Genomic DNA, 23,304 nt, shown 5'->3' on the forward strand with positions numbered 1-23,304 from the left:
GTTACTGTCAGAACCCGGGCGCCCCGTGTAGGCTGGCCTTCGGTCACCCAAAGTGTTGCGAAACTGACGAGGTTTGGGGGCACCTATCGATCAAGAACTGTCCCGGACAGCGGGCCGGCTTGGGCAGTGGAGGAAGAAGAAGCTGGGGTTGAAATTGCTTCCATCGACCAGCTGGCTACTCTTTCGCTCCTTCTCGGCCGAGTTCGCTCCAATTTTCTCGAAAAGCCTTGCAAAGCCTCTTAGGGGCGCGAAACGGCGCTGCCTACTTTTGCACGCCCACGGACGTCATTCTTCTCCCCTTCCGGGTTTAATGTGGAGCCTTATCGGCGAAATGTTTCGAAACAAGGAAACCACCGCCGCTTTCACGCCGACATTTTTGCTTATACGTGAACGACAGGAGCACGAAGGAAGTCTTTTGGAGTTCCAGTCGCCGTGCCACATGTCGTCGGACGCTGCGCTTAGGTTCCAGCCATAGGTGGGGCAAATATTCGAAAATATTTCGCATTTCCTTGATTGGAGAGGCGTTATACGCACGAAAATCACTAAATAAGGGAAACGGCGTTCCGTGCACTTCAACTTTTTTACTTCTTACCATTCGTGTAACAACAAATATGTAGAACTATGTTCCAGTGGAATAGCTACTGCTATCCGTAACGATGTTGCACATATCTTTAATAGGGGTGGGCGAATATGCGGAGTTTCGAATGAAATTCGAAAGTCACACCCTAACTATTCGAATTCCTTTGAGAAAGGATTTGACTGTTAGGTTATACGAATAATAGAAGCTAACCGAATGAACACACGACTGTTCAATATTGATTGCTGTTCTGCATCTGCTAAACACACCATGGCAAATTATGACAAGCAAAACAAGGTAAAAAAAATGAAGGAAGCTTAAGGTTAGTCTTCAAGAGTGGAACGCGATGGCATTAAAAAATCCTTGACTGCTTCTCAGGCTTCCCGGAGACTGCAGCTCATGTAACCGTAATGTTTGCCGGGAATGGCTGGCGGCGAACGCTATGCGTGAAGGCGAGCTTTATGGTAGAAACGCGGCCTCTTGCGTAGGGCCTATCGCGGAGCTAGTGCACAGCTCCGCCATAAAGACTGCACGATTTTCAGGTTTATTTTATACTTTCGCACTTTCGTCATTTCAGTCTGAGAAGATTTAACATAAGATGGCGTGCGCTGTAGGTGTTTTGTCACACGGCACCTGTTTGTGGGCTGTCATTCTCAAGATTCCGAGGAAATACTTTGTCAAGAATGTAAGACAAGATAAGAACAACTGCAGTGATAGAATGGTGTGGCAATATAACCCGCATATACCGTATGTCATATAGCAAGGCGTGGCGTATACATATACCTACATACACACGGGAATTTTCGCTCACGGCAATGCCGCCGCCGGACGCCAACGCAAACAGCGGATTTTCAGTGGCACGGGACCCTTAACGCTGTCTCGTTAAAATTTTTCGAAGCATTGTCGCAAGAAAAATAGGTTACGTAAGCTTCGGTTTCGATGCGGAAGCCTACGTGACAAGCTGTTCTTTTCTCGCTTGTAGTCTGTCATTTAATGTTTTTGGTAGTTTTCTCGTGTACCAGTTTTACGTAACACGCAACAACCAGTTATGTTTTTCTTGTAGCGCACCCTGTTACATGTGTCTACGGCACATCAAGTCTTTTAGTTAGCTTTCTTCTTTTCTTGCACTAGTCAGTACAGGTGTGCTACCTAATCACACCGAAATAAATGTTTTTGCTGTAAATATATGCTTCTGCGTTTGACTATTCGATATTAACTTGGATATTCAGTGCTCACACATGCATTCGAGTCGCATTTCGAAAAGTTGGCAAAAGCTTTTCTTCTTTTTTTTTCATTTCGTTTTTAACAAAGACGGTCTATCATTCACTAACAATCGCCAGCCTCTAGCTCTCACCACTTATCTGGAACATGCTTCTGCACACGTGCGACTGGAACTGCGGTTAAGTATGTCGTTGAAGTATGTCTAACCGTATTTAAGTATCCATGTTTAAGTATGCCAAACATCTTTCCACATACTTAGTCATGCGTGCATTCTGCACGGAGCAATCGCTGGTTCATCGATTAACTCACATTGCACTGTGTGGTCACAGCACCTGACAACTTTACCGCCTAATTTCAGTTAGGTACGATAACACATAACCCGACAGCTACCACGCACCACCGAATGGAGAGAGTTTCGTTCAGGCTCCCTCCAACAAAGCGACCGAAATAATACACTCGAAGACGCTGTGCACCCAAGAACCCATATTCATCAAGCTCCCTTAACAGGACGTGTAAATAAACTAGACAGGCGGTCTCCTCTCTCTCTCCCTCTTTGTCCCGTTATGTTCGTAAACGAAGAAGCACCACAGCTCTCGTTGCAATGCCGCAAGCAGCCGAATGGTCAGTCCAATTTGCTGACGCGAGCTGGGAGGACTTGGTGCTTTTGCTCGCATCGAGGACGTCCTTGGCTCGCACAAGGTCCCCTTCTTCGCCACATCTTTCCATTTTTTTTTTTTTTTTTGGTAATCACTTCGCTTGCGTGTGCCGCACCGCGAATACGTCGACGACCACGACGACGACGTTTGCGTGCTTTAGGATCATGCGCCGTCCGTTCAGTCCCGTCGTCCGCGGGCATTACCGCACAACGCACACGCACGCAGCCCACGCGCTGCAGCGTTCCGCACCGAATAGCAGTGGTCGTCGACCACTTTCCGGCGTCCTCTCTTCCCGCTCTTGCGTCCCACTGTGGAGATAGAGAGAGAGAGAGAGAGAGAACAGAGGTGCCATTAGACGCTTGCTCCCTCTGCTCCCTCCCTCTCCCGCATTTAGTCTTCCTCCCTGCGCAATGTTGCCCGCGCGCGTCGACGACCGCCAGCTCGCTCCGAGATGATAGCCGAGCGATGTAATTAAGGTTCTCCCGATGCACGCAGGAAGCGCCAGGCGCACGCTCGCGCCAAGCACGAGGGGGCCTGATGGCTCCCCTGAGCGACGGCACACGCGGATCCGGCGTCTCATTAAAGATGCAAGCCCAGAGGAGGAAGCCACCCTGGAGCATGCGGCCGCGCGTGTGTAGAGGGAAAACAAGCAGACATGCTGCGGCGGCGTCGCAATATAGGCGGCCGCCTCCGCCGCCGTTTTGATGAAGTGCCTCGGCAAAACAGCCTCCGATAAATTTCCCCTCCTCTTCCACGCGAGCAGACTCTTTTTTTCACCATCGCCTCCTCCAAGCTTCTACGGCCTTTCCCCTCCCCCTCCATCCCCCACCTTTCTTTCGCTCTCCTCGTCACCGCAGCGCGTATGCCTCGGCGATGAAATAAACACGTCCCCGCAGACGCTCGCCGTTCCCTTAGTGCAGCGCTCGGCAAGTGCTTAGAAGGCACACCACGCTACATTTTCTTCGTGTCCCAATATTTTTTCCGCGGTGAGCCGTCACAGCGTAATAAAGCTCGAAGCGTGGAGGGTGGAGCCAGCGCGCAAGGCGCAGGCGTTAGCTTTCTGTGCTACGTCGGCGTTGTTGTGCCCTCGTGAAGGTATCTTACTTTGGGACACCGGCCTTCGACGTAAGCACTTAAACTGCCATTCTGTGTGCTCCTGCAAGTGGCGCGCGCGTGTACACCGCGTAGTAAGTGCGTGCAGTTCCACGCGTAATTTCATCTGTCGTCCGTGTATGATATCTAGCAGCGTGCATATGGCTGGGCGAATATTTCCAGTGACCATTACCGAATCTCTCTCTGGCTCTCTCTCTCTCTACGGTAATTTCGCGGTGAATGAAAGGACGCAGTAACGTTCGAGACAGCTTGATTTGCGGGTCCCTGGATGCTTAGATATCGGTGGACATTAGTAGACTCGAGAAGCGATTTGAATTAATTAAGCAGCATGGCTGTTCAATGCGGTTACGGCGATGGCCCGGACGTCGCAGTAATGTCGTTACTCGGTGGCATCCGACAGCCTACACGCCATCAAAGGCTACGAAAGCCTCTTGATTGAAGTGCATCCATCAGCATGAGGCCGTTTTAGGCTCCTGATTGGCAGGCTGAACAACCTTTCCATTTTCAAACGAAGTGGGCGTAATTTAACAACTGTACATAAGCACTCACCACTTCTCTTATCATCATCATCCATCCCAGTACTTTCACTCCCCTTCCCTCTTCCCCAGTGCAGAGTAGCAGACTAGAGCGCACTAGCTCAGGTCGACCTGTCTGTCTTTCCTATCAATATATATATATATATAATCTAAGCATTGCCATTTCACAGGAGAGGGTCAGCGATAGTCAGCCGTTAGACGAAAGTTGGGCTTTTAGATGGTTCACTCGTCAAGAGACCATGCACAACTTTTTTGATAAATGCAAACATATCGTTACTAAGATTCATATCCATCGTGAACATAGTTTCACCCATCTTAATAAGCATGCGCAAGTTCGTTGCCAACCTTACCGAAATGTGAACACAGCCTGTGCACAAAGCGCACAAATTTCCTCAAGCGTTCAATTTCCAACAAAAATAGGGCATACCGGCATGTTCAGTAGTGGTCCTCGCCGAGTTCTCATTGACTGCCGGTCGGTAATTAAATATAGAAAGGGCGCCTCATTTAACATGAACACGAATAATTCTCGCTAGAAGAAGTGGTTATCTTTTGTTTACGTTTGTGGTGACTGATCGAGGGTTTACTACTGATAATAACTTAAAACTAGTTCAACCACAGAAAACACAATTCTCAAATTCAAAATCGAGAGCCACACGTGAGAGGCCGTGACAATATTCCGTTACTTGACTAAATATAACGACTGAGCGAGTTACTTCACCCGCCCAGCTTGCCAGCAAGACGCGAAGCCTAGCTACCCTTCTCAGAAGGCGAAGATGAAAGGAATGAAAAAAAATTTTTTTGTCCCAGTTCATTTAGTCTACAGGAGAAAGCCAAGTCGAGATATTTCGTAATCTGACTCATTAGCTACTTTATCATCTCATATCAGCGGTAATTCAAAGCGACGTGCCGACGGGCGTGCGTCCAGGGAGCGAGAAAGTGTTGACTGCTTTCCCACGCACATTGGAAAACATGTGGCGGCCATTTCTGGGCCAGTATAATGCAAGGATTCGTTTTGATTGATTCCATTCCTCGGTTGTCATTCATCGTTTACGGCTGGCTAATATCTGTGATGAAGTGACCGGAACACCGCTCGCACCACTGACGAAGTGAGAAAAAGAATATCATTGCAATACAATCGTTGCAGCGCCCTGGCCTTTCTGAGGCGCACAATGAAATCAGATAAAGGCTATTCGCATGAAACTTCAAGTGCAATGTATTGTCACAGCAAGTCCATGGCTCTCATACACAAGGTGACGTTCTTGCACGTGATCTTGCTCATCAATTGCCGCTTGAGGCGCACCACGACGGTCCTCTGCTTGCAAGGCGCAGGTACGGCCCGCCTCATTGAAGCCTTTGAGCTTTCTTCATTGCGCAGCAATGTTGTGGGGCCATCTAGCATGCGGTCGGACAACTACGACTTCGGCCGCCGAGGTTTAGTGATGATCACATCACATCATATCACTCACATTATAGTGATGAGACATTTCAACACGCGAGAGACTTCCTGCAGGACGGCACGAGCCAGTGCAAACAACTCTTGCAATCGCAAGAAAAATTTTTGCGCGATCCAACATCTCGGAGGCACATATGGCACGCAAGGGGTATCAGACAAGGTGCTTCACGATCTAGTGCAAACCTTATGGCTTGCTGTGGCAAGCAGAACAATAGGCGAAGGGCTACATTACGACTAAAAAAGATTGCTTCATCCTCTGAGACCAAGAAACGCGAGAACAAAATTCGTGGCACCTCTTTAACTTTTCGCGCGGTATTCTGAGAAGATATCTATCAAGATCTCGTAGTGAGTATCAACTTCGTGACTAGCCTGGTCAGCGGGACGTGAAAATCGCGCCAGACGCGCGATGCTTCATTTATTACCTGGCGATACATTAATCTCTGCACCCCTATACCGCTAACAATGACTCGAAGTCCTGAAAAAAAAAGAACACGCATGCCTCGTATGGACTCCCTTCTCAAACAAGCTAGCTACGCCGTTCACGTCGAGAGCTATGCGCCAAAGGCGCGATTCCGCTGCGCGGGGAGCGCAGCAAGCACGGCCGATCCATTCATCTTGATAAGGTCCAGTCCCAGGAGAAGGCGGGAATTAGGAGCAGAGGAGGCGATGCCGCGAGAAAAAAGAAAAGGGGGGGTGGAAGCGTGCGAGCAAGGCTGAAGATGTACGCCCGCCATTTTCAGTTTCCGTGCCTTCGAGCCGTTCCGGCGGCGCCGGCGCCGCCATGTTGCCGACGCGTCTTGGACGCCGCCTTCCGTGGCAAACGGCGCTCCCTGACTGATGCGATGTAGACGTGGGAGAAACGTTCCCCGCTCTCTATCGCTTGCGACCGCCATCGAGTCTCTTCTCGCCGCTGAAAAGAGCGCGACCGGAACTCCTTCGATCAGACTGAATGCACGCGACATGGATTATGGCTGATCGCCGCCGGGGAGCCATTAATCTTGGCCAAGCTGCACGCCTCTCTCGCTCCGCAGACGACATCGATGAGAGCGACTCCGTCCTTCGCTCGCGCTCCAGCGGACGCCAACGATTCGGACGGAACGACGCCGCCGCGTACTTGTCTTGTCTCGCGTTGGCTTCGCTCGCCTTTGGCGTGGCTGCGCGTAAGGCTTCCGACGGCTAGCGCCTCTCGTTCAAGTCGTCAGAGCGGCGGCGGCGGCGTGCGGTTGAGTGGAGGGTTCATTGCCTCCGCGTTTGCTGCGCTTTTCTCAGAGGCGTCGAGAAGTGCGTGGCATGTACAGGCACAGGTTAGGCGATCGCCCGTTCTGGTAGTCGTTATATAAACGCGAGTCTCGACGTTATACGCCGCCTGTTGCGCTGTCTCAGTTTCGCCGAATACAAAAGTCGCCTCGTTCTGCTGGCGCGACGATAATAAATGACCGGCGAAGGACAGAGACTCCTCTTCCAAATGGAATGGAAGCATGTTGACGCCGTCTACAGGAGTGGTTTGCCGCGATCATTTCTGTGTTCTGCTCCCCGGCACTACCGAATCCGCAATCTTGCTACTGCGCCGTAACTTAACAGCCGTGTTATACGATCTGACTACCATGCACACAACGAATCGGTGTAGTTGTACCAGGGGATATATAAACAAATAAGCTTTTCATTTTCGACTCGTACCTCTTTCGAACGTAGCGGTAACAGCTTCGTTCTTGCCAAGCTAGTCTTGCCTTGGTTTCTCATTTAACAAACTGTGTTCTCTAATACTTTTGATTAGGAGCGTGAATTCTCGGAACACGCCTAGCAATACCGTTTCACGGAACTTTCCCAGTTGCGCCAAGTCATTCGCACGAGCTACAGTAAGTGCCCTTACGGCAGCGGTTCAGAATTGTCATTCAAAGTTCTCGCGGCGGGAGGGCACATTTGGCAAAAGCACGCGCTCCGACAACTTTATGGTCAACTTTGTTAACGAAACAGTGTTGCATGACTCGGTGGGCATGGGACTCTTTGCCGCCTAATCTGAACGTCATGCTTCCGATTCAGGCAGTAATCGCCGCAGATTTTGATTATCTCGAAGATAAATATGAATATCCCGCTGTTTCGCATGACGCAACTGTATTTCCGCAATTTCTTTCTAGTACGACGCATAGAAAAGTACACTGAAGTACATTTAGGAATCGTATAGCGCTTTCGTATCAGTATGCACGTACCAATTCGGGAGAGATGGACCAAAAAATTTGTAAAAAGAAGTTATAAATTCAACTACTTAAGAAGCAATAGAGATTCCGAAGCGCCGCCGAGGCGAGACGACGTGATGACAATTTAAATGGCACTCCAAATGGTGAGGACACGTCAAATTCCCTCGTAGGAGCCTTTCTTCTAGAACGCGATGCTCACATACCGCGGTGGAGGGTGTTCATTTGCACAGTCAACACGAACCCAAGGAGGTTTTAGCTCGTCTTATTCGTAATGAAGCGCGCGCTGCGATTTTCTACAAAAAAAAAGATAAATAAATAAAAAAAAACTTGCCCTCGTCTTCGCGCACTCCCTGAACATATCATTTACGGCAAAATTCAAATCTCCAACTTTGGTCCTAAGAAAAGTCACCCGCTTGTCAGTTACGCTTCGCAAATTTTGACGGTGACGTAGCAATTCACGTGATGGCGCGGATGTTACTCAATCGGTAGTATTTTACTGCGGTTACAGCCTCAGATAACCGGCGCCACCGTAAAAAAAAAGAATAGTTTTCTAAGTTTCCTTAATCTCCCATCGCATATTAATCAAAACTGATTGCACTACCTGTACTGCACTTGCATTCGTGTATTATTACTTTTCCACCCCTCTGCGGTGCGTCCGGCTTTTGGTCTGAAGGCCTCGCGCATGAATATCTTGGTCTTCGCTATCTCGCCGCTTATATTTTAGAAAAAGAAAAGGCGCTGCGTTTCTTAACTCCTGCGAACGTAAATTACGAAGCTTGATTGAGCGCGCGCCCATTTCTGCAACTGCGTATATGCGTTGTTCACGTGTACGCGCATATGGTTCGCCTCTGTGCGGGCGGGTCGGAAGCGCGCACTCTCACTCTTTATGCAAGCGCCTATGCTAATCCAACACCGCCCGCAGCAAACAGCATCGTCTATCTCAAAAGTCCTAACGAGCTTCCATCCAAAAACTTCTCGCGAGTTAATGAGTCGGGCAAACTCTTGATTCGAACAAATGGCTCTCTACTTCACAATAACGTTACGTTCAGTATACTTCTTGCCCTTTCGCTAACGCGATGCCCAAACTCACCCGCCTAATGCCTCGATTATTGTATAAAATAGACATATTTGGGAACTTCGCACGGTTAACTGTTTCTGCCATTCTTTTAGAGGAAAGAACGGAAAAGCAACGCGAATGGAAAGGCACGACCACAACTCGGGCCTGCCTCGACTCGTGACAGCTTTGAGGGGATGGGTCGAAATTCCGCCGGCTCGCTTTCCCGCACATCACAATTGGCTCGCACAAGATGGCGGACGTCGCTCCACGAGTGTAGATAAGGCAAGAGAGCACGAGCAGTTGCCGCTGTCCTTCTCGCCATATCTTTCTTAGTAAACTCCCGCTGTTTGTGAGCCTGTCCTTGGTTCAGTGATGTCGTGATGAGGGAAGTCGTCCATCTTGTGTAGAACAACCCTCCCGGTGTGTGAAATCCTCCTTCCGGTATTTCGCACATGCATTGTCAGCGGCATGTATGATGTACTAACTGTGACACGACGGGCTAAGTTTTTTTTTTCTATGTGCAGAAAAGCGTGTGAAAAGCCGAAGTGGTTTCGTCAGGCAACCGCTCAACTAAGTTGAATTAAATGTGTTTGTATTTTCAAAAAAGAGACAACTTATACAGATGCTTCAAAGCACATATTTGTAAGACGCACTCAAGATGGAAAAAATATGTACAGTGCTCACGGATTGAAATAAGACACGGAGCATTTAGTACAACCCTACATATGTGCGAAGTACGCGAGAGCACAATGTCATGTCGCTAGGAATTTGGTCACCAAAGGTGACGAGGGCTCCGATGTAAGTGTACGCGCCAGATATACGTCGATGTGACACGAACTGCAGCCGGTTGAAGCGAAAGTATGCGCATTACTTACCCCTAAATTGACGCGTTTCATTCCGTGAGCACTGTACGTTTGCTGTTTACTTGAAGCAAAACTCTTGCTTGGGCTAGTTGGTTCATGCTTGAATTAGTAAAGGCAGAGCGCAGAAGACCAGGACTCAAGATGAAACACAAACGACAGGACCGGCGCCGGTCCTGCCGTTTGTGTTTCATCTTGAGTCCTGGTCTTGTGCGCCTTGCCTTTACTAATTACTTGAAGCATTTGCCTCTATCATATTAGTTTTCCGAAAAAGTATTTCTTCATATCCATACGCAGTCCGCTCATAGTCATGCTCGCTTTGGAACAGTTCTTCGCTTGTTCTTTCTTTTCTTCGCTTGGTTATGCATTGTCGGTAAGTAAACTTCACTGGAAGATGTAATAGGCGTGAATGGAAACATTTTATGAAGCTTTTGCTTTAATAACGCGTTATTTGTGTGGCCACATACACTTTTTAAACAAAAACTCTTACAACACCAGCCAACACAAGCCTCGCAGACACATATACCGTCATTCCCATGACGGCTCAGACCCGCTTAGGAAACTCCCATAGACGGTGGCGCCAGATTTCTCTCTAAGTGTTGTAGTTAGAAACTATGTATATATACTCCAAACACTCATGAAACTTCGACTTTGGCTTTCTAAATGCAACAAATTTCCTCCTGCTTTGTCCAGCTGTTGCCTAAACAGAGTATTTCGGCGTTTCATAACTATTTGACTATTAAGTGCAACAGCAAGAGTGTCTTCTTAGTTTAACACACTCTTGAAAGACAAATATATGCACATACAAGTAGCGTACTGTAAACAAAGTCAAGCTTGAGTGGGAATGTTAATAAATAAAACTTCAGTCGAATCAGAATGTGGGGTTCAACGCCGGAAAGCGGCGAGTCAAAATGTGGGGTGCAACGCCGGAAAGCAGCGCGCGGGCGATGAACGAGGAGTGCTCTAGTTGGGAAAGGGAAGAGAATCGGTCACAGTTAAGATTCGGCCACTTGCTAGTTTTCTTCCTTGTGCCGCTAAATGTAAGTGCACAGAAGTTTTCACATTCTTGCACCATCATAGTGCAACCACGACGACCTGGAACAGAACCAGCAACATTGGGCTCAGAAGTAGAACGTTACAGTGAGCCACCGTGGAAGTTGGCAAACGTTAAAGAACATTTGCACACAAAATCCAGTAATTTGTCCATATTGTCCAGCCGTTCTTCTTTAATCCCTCCGAAGATTACAGCATCATCTCAAGATCCTGTTCCCCGGTGATGTAAAAAAACATGGTGCCCTTGACGTGTTTTTTAATCCTGCAGCCGCTACTGCCGCATGCCGTGAGCAGAAAACATAGCCTTCGAGATTAGTTTCTGTTACCCGATGATAACCGTCAATCTGGCGCCGGAATTGGGCACGACTCTAAGCATCATGCCTTGCTGGTGAAGCAGCGCACTGACACGCACACAATGAAGACACACAAGAAAAGACAACACTCGCTACGTCTCGACTGCGTCTCGACTCTACTGAAGTTTTCTCGTGTGTCTTCACTGTGTCCGTGTCAGTGCGCTGCTTCACCAGCAAGGTATGATGATTAATCACCAACTAGCCCAACTTTCCACATTACGACCCTGAGCGTCTGCACACAACAAGTACGCCTGCTGAAATTATCCGCAGGTGTACCAACTCTTCTTTTTCTCTTCTTCTTTTGTTTCTCTCCTCCGCAGCTGACTTACGCCGACACGCACCCGATGTACACCCTAGAGAACTACCCGAACTTCTTCCGGGTGGTTCCGTCCGAGTCCGTGTTCAACCAGGCCCGGGTCGCCCTGCTCAAGCACTTCAACTGGACCCGGGTCGGGACGCTGTACCAGACCAATCCACGATACGCACTGGTGAGATCTCCGTGTATTAAAGCGAAGCTTTCTTTGCCTCTTCTCCCGACTTTGCGGGCGCTGCTGCTGCTGTGACGTTGTTGCCGCGCACCAGATGGCGCTCGCCTCCGTGTATCCAGGCCGGCGCCGCTGCGGCAGCGTTTCACAGTTTCTGCGTATGGCTCGTGCTGTGCTTGCTTTCCTATGCCACAAAAATGCAGGTGCTGGGCTGTGGAGGTCACGCGCTGGGCTGTGATAGTGTAAACATTACAGTGATTCATATTCTGAAGAGAGCGCTTGGAGCTAGCGTCTCAACAACGTGCTGGCCACGTATGCAGAAGGAGCGCGTAAACACACGCCAGCAGAATGGCTCCGAAGCGTGCGCTCAATGTCGAGGACACCCAGGCCCGAAAGAAGCGTCGCCCCGAACAGGAACCTCTTCGCTAAGGAGCGAAACGTGGGGCAGACCGCGAATGTATGCGTACAATGTATACGTGCAATTACAATAATTAACTGAATTACGTAAGGGCCCATAATTCCATCGAAGTTTACCGCTTCCGCCGCGACGCGATGTGCCATGTGAGGCTATGATAATGCTGAACCCTCTCGGAGATTATGAACAATGACGCACAACTACGCCTCAAGCAAACACGTCTCCCTGTGTGTTCTGTGAAATACGCAGACAAACAGCAGTGGTGCACGCTAGGTAACGTTTAAGATCAACTCACCACTCACGTATTGGAAACTACGCATTCGCCGCCAACATCACCGCTAGTTATCGTCAGTCAAAGCAAACAGCATACAAAGCTTTGCTTACATCGATTCCCACAATGCGCGCGATCCTCACATTTTATCAACAGAGTCATAAACCACGATCGTCTTAACACTTCGGATTCAAATGCATATAAAATAAACTCTGTGGTTTGGCGGGCCAACACAAACGTCTGATAATGAGGCACGCCTTAGTCGGTGACTCCGGTTTAATTTTGACAAGCTGAGGTTCTTTGACGTGCACCTAAATCTAAATAAAGAAATGGTTTCTTTTTTTTTTCCTTTTTTTTTTTTTTTTTTGCTTCGAGCCATTACTCAAATGCAGCCGCTCAGGCCGGGAGCAAACCACAGACCTCATCCTCAGCAGTGCAAGATTACAGCAGCCAAGTTACCGCAGTAGGCGTAAAGTGAATTTTCCCTTTTCTCTTTCCCTAGTGTAGGGTAGCCAACCGGGCCCAGTCCTGGTTAACCTCCCTACCTTTTCTTTATTATTTGCTCTCTCTCTCTCTCTCTCCCTCTCTCTCTAGTATACTGCACGTTTTACACTGTATCTCTAGAACTGACATTTTCAAATATCTCTCAACAGAGAGTGTCCCCGGACGTTTGAAACAATCGAAGGAATGTTTCGTACTCCTGTGTTTCTTTTATTTTATGTTTATATATTTTAATATAGATGCAAGAGTCTCTGTCACGCGTATTGGCTGCTGCTTTACATTTAACTTAACAAATAATATAAAATTGTGTAAAAAAATATGCACATCAAGCCACAAATTAGGTCATTCCGTTTGAAGCCGTATAAAGAATGTTACTACCTTTTACTTAAGAGGACGATTTAGCTTGACACCAACTCTAATTTTTTCTATTCGAACTGTATTGAAATACGCACGAAGTGTAGACATGCTTTAGTTAGAAAACCACTGGGTCAATACAAATGAAATTTGTATTTAAGAGAGGGAGCTGAATTTTACTGACTGTAGGAAGCAGTTTCTTTTTTTAGGAGCAACATTGTTTATAACAATTGCCGAAAATAGTAAGTTTCAAAAAATTGAAGCCAAAGGCTTACGGATCCGTAACTGAATCAAAACCGCATATTGCAATTCTGTAAGCTGCATTGGTTAAAGCATCTGAGGCGAGCAAACATGATATAATTGTTTACAGTTTACGTGAACTTGTTGCAAGAGATGATTTTCAAAAGGTCCTACTCGCAAATCAGTAGTATATTTCAGATTTGTTCATAAAACATTAATTGATTTCCGCTTTAAATGAGTCAATAGCTGCACATTACAAAATTGTGACACCACATTTTATTTTTATTATTTAAGTTGACGGAGTCAAAAGCTTCATGCTTCACTTTTTCTACACTTCGCAATGTTCAAGCACCTGTACAAACAAAGTTGGCGGCCTAAATAAAACATCCACTTGCTTTGGTCAGTATATTTTAGCATTCTCCTTTAAATGCAACAAACCTTATTAAATTCTTTGCACGGCCTACTGATCAAAATTATTTCTTCCTTCCCACGTATCTAGATTCAAATATAACCAAGAGAGAAAGAGGGAGTTAAATCAAGACAATAAATTCGACCGGAGGATATCTCCGGCTTGCTTCCCTGCATTAGGAAACGGAAAAGGGGGTATGAGAGTTTGAAGGCAGAGAAGTAAGAAAGCAAACGAAGGAAAGAATGAAAAATGTAGAACCGTCTTGGTGGGCGCTTTCACACAGTCTGTGAAGGGGCCCCCGTATAGTCACGATAAATGTCAAATGTTCCACCGAGACGCGAAACGCCACACAGTGCGCACAGTCGTAATTTGTCGCTCAGTCCAGTGTCTGTCGGGAACCGCAGCAGCGCCTTTATGGAGGTTGGCATTCCGGTGGTGTCAGTGTAGGCCAGTGTCCAAGAATTTTGTCTGTCTATGAGTGAGCATTTGTCCAGCCGGTCTTTTTGCGGATTAGAGCGCTCCTCTTCGCTGGCCGATGCGCAGATACGCGCAAAGAAGAAGCGCGATTGTTTCACTGCACCCGCAAAGTTCTCAAAATGGTTTATCGGCCGCTGGATCAATAAATGAGTACTCATTTGTAAATGCTACTCCAAGTCACAAACGGGCTGGAAAGGTGGAGTCACGTCGTGAGAGGTCGGACGGAATAAGAAGGTGTAAGTTAGATTTGTTTTGTTGTTTCAAGTTTGTTTATTTGGGTTTAGTGGCGCAAAAGCGACTAAGGCTATGCTGCGTCAATCAGAAGGTGTTGTAATGTCCACTGTTGCCATTACCTCACGCACTTAAATTTCTAGACGACGCCAGCTTTTTACGCAAGCTGTAGAGCAGCACAGCTTTTGCTGTAAATTAGAGTCCAAGACATGAAAGCGTGCGCTTGTTGATTCAGATGAATTCCACCGATCCAAGTTTTTTTCGCTGCGTCGGATACAGATAGATTCACATTTCATGACGATTTATCCCAGTTTTCGAAACGTATCGAAACGTTTCGAAACCTCCTATATCGTTGAAAAAGTATGCAGTCATACCTTCAATATCAACAGTTCATCGTCATCATCAGCCTTTTTTATGTCCGCCTCAGGACGAAGGCCTTCCGCCCAACGATTTCCAATTACTCTTGTCTTGCGCTAGCCGATTCCAACTTGCGCCTGCAAATTTCCTCATTTCAACACCCCACCTAATTTTCTGTCGTCCTCGACGGCGCTTCCTTTGCCTTGGCGCCCATTCTGTAACTCTAAGAGACCACCGGTTATCTACCCTACGCAATAAATGGCCTTGCCCAGCTCCTTCTTTCCAAGTTCCAGGCACTTTTTCGTACGTATCTGGCCTCTAACGCCGAACGCGTTTAACGGGATGGCGCCACCTCGGAACGGTGCAGCGAACTAATTTACGCGCTTACTGTTTCGAGCATCCAGTTTCGTACAACAATCACTAGGCGGAACTGTGGTGCCAGTGTCTACGGGAACTGCAAGCAGGGCGATTCAACCAGTGTGACATTGATGGTCAGCACATGGGTTTGCCTACACTTCTTCCTTTTCGATTCAAACGGCTTCTTGACTTTGCAAACTCATCTCTTTCAGCAAATTACGGTGTTATAAGTAAACATTAATAGAACTCTCAAGAACAGGATTCTAACACAAGATCTCTAGCACACAAACCTGATATTGAAACCATTACACCGCAGCCACACGCTTCGACAAGTAGCGTAGAACGACCTTTCTCACGGGCAAGCCAGCGCATCGAGACGCTTGGCGCGTTTCGACCAATAGTCGCGCTTGAAGAAACCGACGCATCAGCAGCGCCACGAGGGCAGCACGACACTATGGACACCACAGAAAATTTTAGTAAATAATATACCGGTTGTCTCAGCGATCCTTTTCTAAAATTTTTAAATGTTGCCTGCGGCAGATAGCACAATTCTTGTTCGTGAGCCGGTTTACTCGAAGAGGCGGACATTACTTACACAAAAAAAACTGAAATGCCTGTTCGACATATTAACAAAAATTCACTAATTGGGTTGTTTTAACTAATTACCTTATGGCCAATATTGCAGTTTACATATTCTAGCCGTGGAGTTCGCAAGGCGGATCCACTTGGAACGAATTCTCAGGATGACACCAGCTCCGAGATATTAACTCCCGAACTTTGTGGAGAAATTCACTGGCATTGCAGTTAGTTTTGTGCTCGAATGCATAAAACGGCATTTTGTTAAGAAAGCAACTGGAATACCAATGCATTTCTAGGCATCGTTCGGGTATTAATATTCCGAAACTAGTGTCATCCTGAGAATTCGCTCCAAGTGGATCTGGATCGCCTAGCAAACTCCACTGCTAGAATTTGTAAACTGAAATATGGGCCATAAGGTATATAGTTGAAAAACTTAATTAGTGAATTCTTCTTCATTAGTCTATTGTGCCTCTCAATTTCTTTTGCACGTAATGTCCGCCTCTTCGAGCAGACCAGCTCATGCACTAGAATTGTGCTATCTGTCACAAACAACCTTTAAAAAATGTTGAAAGTGTTCGCTGAAATACCCTGCATACATTTTGTGTATGTGTATTTGATATTCAGCCAGTCTAATAAGTAACTGAACACAAAATCATATCTTCGTACGACATGCTACTCTTTAATGCTATTATTTATGGCTCGAAAGCCACACTTCATATACAAAGAAAGATGTTTCATGAGCCGATCACACCAGGAATGCTTCGTTTTACGTAGATGACAACTGGAGTTGAGTCTGCCTTTTCTTTTCCTCTTGATGTAAACTAGACAGCCAATCGACAATTATGAACCTACTATCGATGGCGCTTATGCTCAACACTTAGGCGCCTAACTTTCACGCAGAACCATGCAAGCGAAAAAGAAAAAGACACTGCGGAACACATGCGACAGATATTTCCCAAACATTTGTTACAGTAGTAGCTGTGCAAATTTTGACCAGGAATGAAGAAACATTTAAATGCAACATCAGGTTATTAGTTATTTACAGAAGATGTGGTCGAATATATTTAAACTATTTAATAACCACAAGCAAATTTTGATGCGCTTAGCCTAACAAGCCAACCATAAAGGGGGGCGGATGCTATGCATGTTTGTTTCTTCTCTCTCTTTCGTCATTTCACGCATCCGATCACAGTTAAATTTTTTGTTTTACTTGAAATGCTTTGTCGCGATTTGCATCTTTTTTTTTATTGTTCCGTGATATTCCGCACAAAGAATTCTCTCATGCGTTTTCCGACCGCCGAAATTGTAGGACTTGCTTTGTTGCAGCGCCATTCAGTCTGAGGAAAAGCACGCTTTACAGGCAGGAACACGCTCGCATTCAAGTCTGTTGACAGACTGAAAAGCAGGTGATTGATAACAAAATCACAAATGCCAAACTTAAAAAAAAACGACATAGGAGGTGCAAACACGGTGCACTCACACGTGGCAAGCATATTCGTGGTTCTCGAGAAAGAAAGCTGGCTGTGACGGCCCCATAATGGAGCGTTGTATCAGGTTTCGAAAATTTCTTCTTGGGTGAATCCGGTATTCCAAGAGATCCCCAACCCCTCCCCTCCTCCACCCGTCCTCCCTAAGAAACAATGATAAAGAAGGCTTGCACGCATTTCAGAAAATTGAAATCCGATAGCGGGTAAGCGGAGAAATAACGCGACAAGCAAGCGTGTCAGAATGCTGACGTGTTCGCATGGGATAAGGAATGTGAAGGGAGTTGCGTTTTGCCTCTGATTCGTTCGTTTCGTTCTGAATAACACTGGATCATCTTTTTTGTTGTACCAGGTGCGCTTCCCACATTATATATATATATATATCTTGCAGCACGTCCAGTAAGCAACTACATAAGTTCTACTGAGCGTGGCTACACTCGTTATTTCTTGAAATGGGTTATGGGGAACAGCACTGAATAATAATAATAATAATAATAATAATAATAATATATTAATAATAATAATAATAATAATAATAATAATAATAATAATAATAATAATAATAATAATAATAATAGTTTTGATTATGATGCCTTAACATCAGAGGTCGCAAAGTCGAAAAACACACATGCCGTACTGCCACGCCGTGCTTCCTTCTCGGCGACGGAGTTTCATTGCTACTCTATGCAAGCTGCACCCGCTGTTTAGAAGAAGCGCAGCACCTGCTATTTGCGAGCTGCTCTGAACCCATTCCTTTTTTGCCCGTTCTTTCTATTTTATTCTGCCGGCAGAACTGCTTCCTCCAATACCTACTTTTGGGCTGCCCCCTATCATTCCGCATTGGGGCGAAGCGAACGCCTCGTACAATGGCGCATCAGGTAATCGCGAGGCTGAAGACGAATGTTGCTTCATTCTTCGAAAATTTGCGCCTCAGCCGCCGCCAGCCTGCTGCCGCAGCTGTTCCCGGGCAACCTCGTTTCTTGCTTGCACAAACGTGCGATGTTTCTCCGCTCTTCCCCCCAGATGTCCATCTTCGCCCGCTATCGTGTCTCGCTCTCCGTGTTTATGCTTCTCTTCAACACAAGTCGAGCAACGCGAAAGTTTATCTTCGGTAGCAACGCGCGTCATTCCTCGTTTGCTTGTCTTTCTTGCGTTTTTTTTTCTTTTTTGTACGCTTGTTTGGTTCCCGAAAGTCATCTCGAAGAAGAGAGGCTCGTTTGGCCGATTGCTCCCAAAGTATACAGGAAGTCTCTGCACAGAGATGGCTGCCTCGCTCGCTCGTCCCACCGCCAGTGACTCGAACCGAGTTCTTCAATTCTGCCGACGCATGCAAGCGAAGATGTTGCGCCGCTCGCCCCCCTCCCCTTCCCACCTCTCCCCACTCCTTCAAAGTGCTGTTGCCTCTACCTCCTGCACCGCCCTTTTTTACCCCTTCTCAACATATGTGCCTCCCTTCTCTACTTTTGTTTTTAGTTACTCTTTTGCCGTTGTGCACGTTTTTTTGTTTCCTACGGTCGGCTGATGCCTCCCTTCGCGCCTCAGTCTTCATGCTTCGAGGCACTCCGCTTTAGATAACAGGTGCTTTCCGCTTCTCTTCTCTCTCTGTCCCGGGGCCAGGATGCCGCACCGTCCCCCCTCGCCCCCCCCCCCCTCCTCCCTTTGCGTCCTCCTGCGTAAATTTGTTATTACTACCAAGTTTCCGTTCCCGCTTAAAGCGTGCCTTTGCATTTTTCTCTGTTTATTTCTGTACATTTCTCTTTTCTCTCGTTTTTTCGTCTCGCTTTCTTTCGCTGCTTAGCCGTATTTTCGCTAATTCGGCATAAGGGGGTGTTGCCGGCTCCCTCACTTTTATCAGACTGGCTCTAAAGGGGACCAACAAATCGTTCATCTTCCTTTTTCTGCCCTTTAAAGAAAAAAAGATAAAATCAGCTCTATAGCGCCGGCACATAACTATCTCGTTGCTTCGCAAACAAATCAGCTTGTTACTATTTGTTCCTAGGTTTTACGAGTACTAGTTCTCGTAATATGCTTTAGGAATCTTTTTCTTCTTTTTCTTTTTCTTTTTTTTCTTTTTAAGCTTGAGAACAGCCGTTCTATTGAGAAGCGCACCCAGTTTGCTTCCACTTCTCAACGCAACTCTTGTTGCTGTGTCATTTAAAGGGTGCCTTATGCATTACTGCGCTTGCTGCGTATCGTAAGCGGATTAGTCTTGCTGAATCGTTTTTAGGTTATTATTCGTTCTTGAAATTTCGAACTGTAGAAAAAAATCATGTTCGGGCGCAAATGCGCAAGCCAAACAATTCCCGCGTCTAGATCTTTTCTAATCTTAACGTCAAATCTAGAGGCTATAATGTCATACTCTCTTTTTTCTTGTGATAGCTGAAATGCCCCAAGTTTAACGCGCACCCAAAGCGTTCTTCCGTTCCGCCCTCCATGGGGGCCAGAACAGCGGCATAATTATGAGGCACGACTAAGTGGGGGACTCCAGAAATTTTTCTCATGCGGGGATCTTTCTTGTTGACCCTGAGAGACCAACCCGCATACGCCATAGCGTGAGTAAAAACACCTCGCCTGATTTGACCTTCACCAGGAACATAGACAACGCCATCTGGGAGAATACCGAACTAAATGTTGGTAGCGACCATTACATTCTTTCCATTACGGTACCCTCCAGAGGCCACAAGCGAAATAAGCTGAAAATTAAGCGTACTAAATGGGACGCTTGCCGGTATGTCCGCAATGGACGCGAACCCGCAACCATTACAAACCTTGAAGAGTGGATATCCACTCTCCTCAAAGACGCAGCTAAGTCGACCACGGAGGTAGACCAGGAGGAGGACGGCCCGGCTCCTGATGCTAAATTGGTCTACCTGTGGTCTGCGCAGCAGAACTTGCGGAAGTGCTGGCTCGCGCAGAAACACAACCGTGCCCTACACAGACGCATCGCGCAATACGAACGGCAGATCGAGAAATACTCACGACAGCTCAGTCAGGAGCACTGGCATCAGCTATGCGACCGCCTTAACGGCCAGCTAGGGTGCAAAAACACCTGGTTCCTGCTTAAACACCTACTTGACCCCGGTCAGACTAAAACAGCATCACAAAAGAACCTTCAGAGGATCATACACTCTTTCCCGGGAGATAATGATGCCCTTTTTGAAGCTCTTAAAAACCGCTACTTTAATACAAGCACCAATATTCCTCTACCCGTAGCTTATACCGGAAAGTAAAACAGGGAACTAGACACCGAAATTATGGAACCTGAAGTACGTGCTCTCCTAAACAACATCAAAACTACAGCGGCGGCTGACCAGGACCGCATAACCAATAAAGTGCTACGGAAGCTAGACGATCAGTCGATTACCGAAATCACCAATCTTTTCAACATCCACTGGAAAGAGGGAACTATACCCACCAGCTGGAAACATGCAAACGTAATTTTCATACCCAAACCAGGCAAGAAGCTGGAGCTAGAGAATCTCCGCCCTATCTCCTTAACCTCTTGCCCGGGGAAAGCTACGGAACACGTCATTCTTAACAGGCTAAACGAGTACACTGAAAGCAATGGGCTGCTGCCCCATACGTTGATAGGCTTCAGATCAAATCTGTCCACTCAAGACATTATGTGGCAAATTCAGCAAGATAGCGTACACCCGGGCCCTATAAGAGCCACCCGTACATTTCTAGGGCTGGACGTGAGTAAAGCGTTTGACAATTTGTCACATGCTTCAATACTCACAAATCTAGCCCAAATGAATGTCGGGAAGCGCACTTAAATCTATATTACTAGCTGTCTCAAGGATCGCACTGCAGAAATACATTTTGGGGACATTAAAACCGGACAACTTCAATTAGGTACATGGTGCACCCCTCAGGGTGCGCTCCTCTCCCCCTTCCTTTTCAATGTGACCATGCGAACAATGCCTGCATTACTGGAAAGTATCCCGCATCTCAAACACTCCATCTATGCCGATGATATCACCATCTGGACGAATAGCGGTTCCGATAGAGAAATCCCGGAAGCATTACAAGAGGCCGCGGATACCGTACAAAATTTTGTGCGACTGAATGGTCTAACGTGCTCGCCGACAAAATCGGAGCTTCTCGTCATCCGAGATAAATCAACCAAACACGCCACCGAAAGGGACGCCACCTCACCTATAAGAGTCAGTATGGAAGACAGCCCAGTTCCGCCCGTACTGACTATAAGAGTCCTGGGCATGCTAATTCAACATAACACCCATAATTCTGAGGCGATTGTTCGTTTACAGACGACGGCCCGCCAAATATGTGGCCTAATCAGACGAGTAACCACACGACATCGCGGTATGAAGTAGGCTATCTGCCATCTCACGCAGGCTTTCCTGATCAGTCGCATCGTGTATTCCTTCCCTTACCACCACCTACGCCTTTCTGAAAAGGAAAAGGTTAACAGCGTCATTCGCACAGCTCATAAAGCTGCCCTGGGTCTCCCTAGGTATGCGAACACTGAACGATTACTTGAGCTAGGTATATACAATACCCTAGACGAACTCGTGGAGGCCCATAAAACAGCCCAACGTGAACGACTCCCCAGCACCGCAACTGGCAGGGTCATTCTAAGTAAACTCGGTCTGAATGCCGTTATGAATTCAGCAGGAAGAACAACGTTACTCGGTACGGTCAAACGCCGTTTGGTTATAAAACCGTTACCCAAGAACCAGCTCCCTGGGAGACACGATAAGAGGCGGTCTGCCAGAGCCAAGGACCTTCAAGAAAGGTACCAAAGCAACCAGCACACCGCTTATGTCGATGCAGCAAAGCAAAATCACCAAACTTACGTAGTGTGCCTCGTGACCGTAGAGGGAAGTATCCTCAACGCCGCGACCATAAAAACAGCGTCCACCGTGGACGCGGAAGAGACTGCCATTGCTTTGGCCCTCATGAATCCCTCCGTGCAAACTATCATAAGCGACTCCAAAAGGACAATCGTCAACTTTTCGAGAGGCAGCATAGGCGTCTGTGCAGCGCGAGTCCTACGGTACTTTACAAATGAAAATACTGTTGAACTCGTATGGGTCCCTGCCCATTCGGGGAATCAAGGGAATGAGGAGGCGCACTGGGTAGCCCGAGGTCTAATCAACCGGGAGGTGTGCCCCTAAGACTCGCATCCCATGGATGAGGCACCGACGACATACCACGAGATAACAAACTACTACAAGCAAAAAAGGCGAATCTACCTGCCTCCAAACGCAAGCCTCACGCGAGCGCAAGCCTCGATCCTGCGTCGAATCCAAACTAAGTCGTTCCCCAGCCAACATTGGCTGGCCATAATTACCAACGGGCAATGGAACCCAATATGTCAAAACTGCACAAATCAAACATTGGCTACCCAAAATCACATTCTTGGGGCATGCGAGGGCTTACCCCCTCCCAGGTCGCTCCCGCCAGCTCCATCACAACAGACGTGGGAGGAGCTGCTCAGAACGCCGGATCAAAAACTACAAAAAGCCCTCGTTGCCTGGACCGAAAGGGTCGCTCCTCGTGAGGGGTCATCCTAGGACTCGGGCCTGCCAGATCATAACTGAACAGAATCTCAATAAAGTTGTTACCACCTTAGCATGCACCCAATGCACGGCACCTGGGCGTTTTCGCATTAGGGTCCCATCGTAATGTGGCCGCCGCGGCCGGGATTTGATCCCGCGACCTCGTACTCAGCAGCGCAACCCCAAAGCCGCTAAGCCACCACGGCTGGTGGGCCCACTTGTTAGCTCAAGTGTTGGTCCCTGGTTCGATCCTGGGACCAGAACAAATTTTCCTTCAACTTCGAGGCTTTCTGAGAGAGAGGCATGGGTTTCCGTTGTAGTTTCATGCTGGTGTAGGGCGGATGACAATTCCTTTTTTCTTTCACGAAGCTTCCCTTTGATCTGCCTCGAGGCACTTGAAATTTTCTGTTCTCACATATTCGTGAATACTTTTCTCTGCGGCGTTTTACTCAACCACCGCTGTGGATGAGTGGCCACGATTGCTGCTGCTGAAAACGGGGTCTTGTTTTATTCTGGCCGCGGCGACTGCATTCTGATGGAGACCG

The 23,304-nt window shown here is 47.3% G+C and overlaps 1 protein-coding gene and 1 long non-coding RNA gene across 2 annotated transcripts in view; one reads left to right on the forward strand and one right to left on the reverse strand.

Moving 5' to 3' along the window:
* GABA-B-R2 (gamma-aminobutyric acid type B receptor subunit 2) overlaps positions 1-23,304 on the forward strand; it is a 377,441-nt gene that overhangs the window by 251,998 nt on the left and 102,139 nt on the right. Inside the window, exon 3 of the mRNA XM_050167418.3 lies at positions 11,395-11,562. Coding sequence (XP_050023375.2) covers positions 11,395-11,562 — 168 coding nt within the window. The remainder of the gene's footprint in view (positions 1-11,394; positions 11,563-23,304) is intronic.
* LOC129381471 (uncharacterized) overlaps positions 1-23,304 on the reverse strand; it is an 89,047-nt gene that overhangs the window by 34,534 nt on the left and 31,209 nt on the right. The gene's annotated exons all lie outside the window — the stretch shown is intronic.

This window comes from Dermacentor andersoni, chromosome 11 (assembly GCF_023375885.2).
Source record: "Dermacentor andersoni chromosome 11, qqDerAnde1_hic_scaffold, whole genome shotgun sequence".
NCBI classification, from domain to species: Eukaryota; Metazoa; Arthropoda; class Arachnida; order Ixodida; family Ixodidae; genus Dermacentor; species Dermacentor andersoni.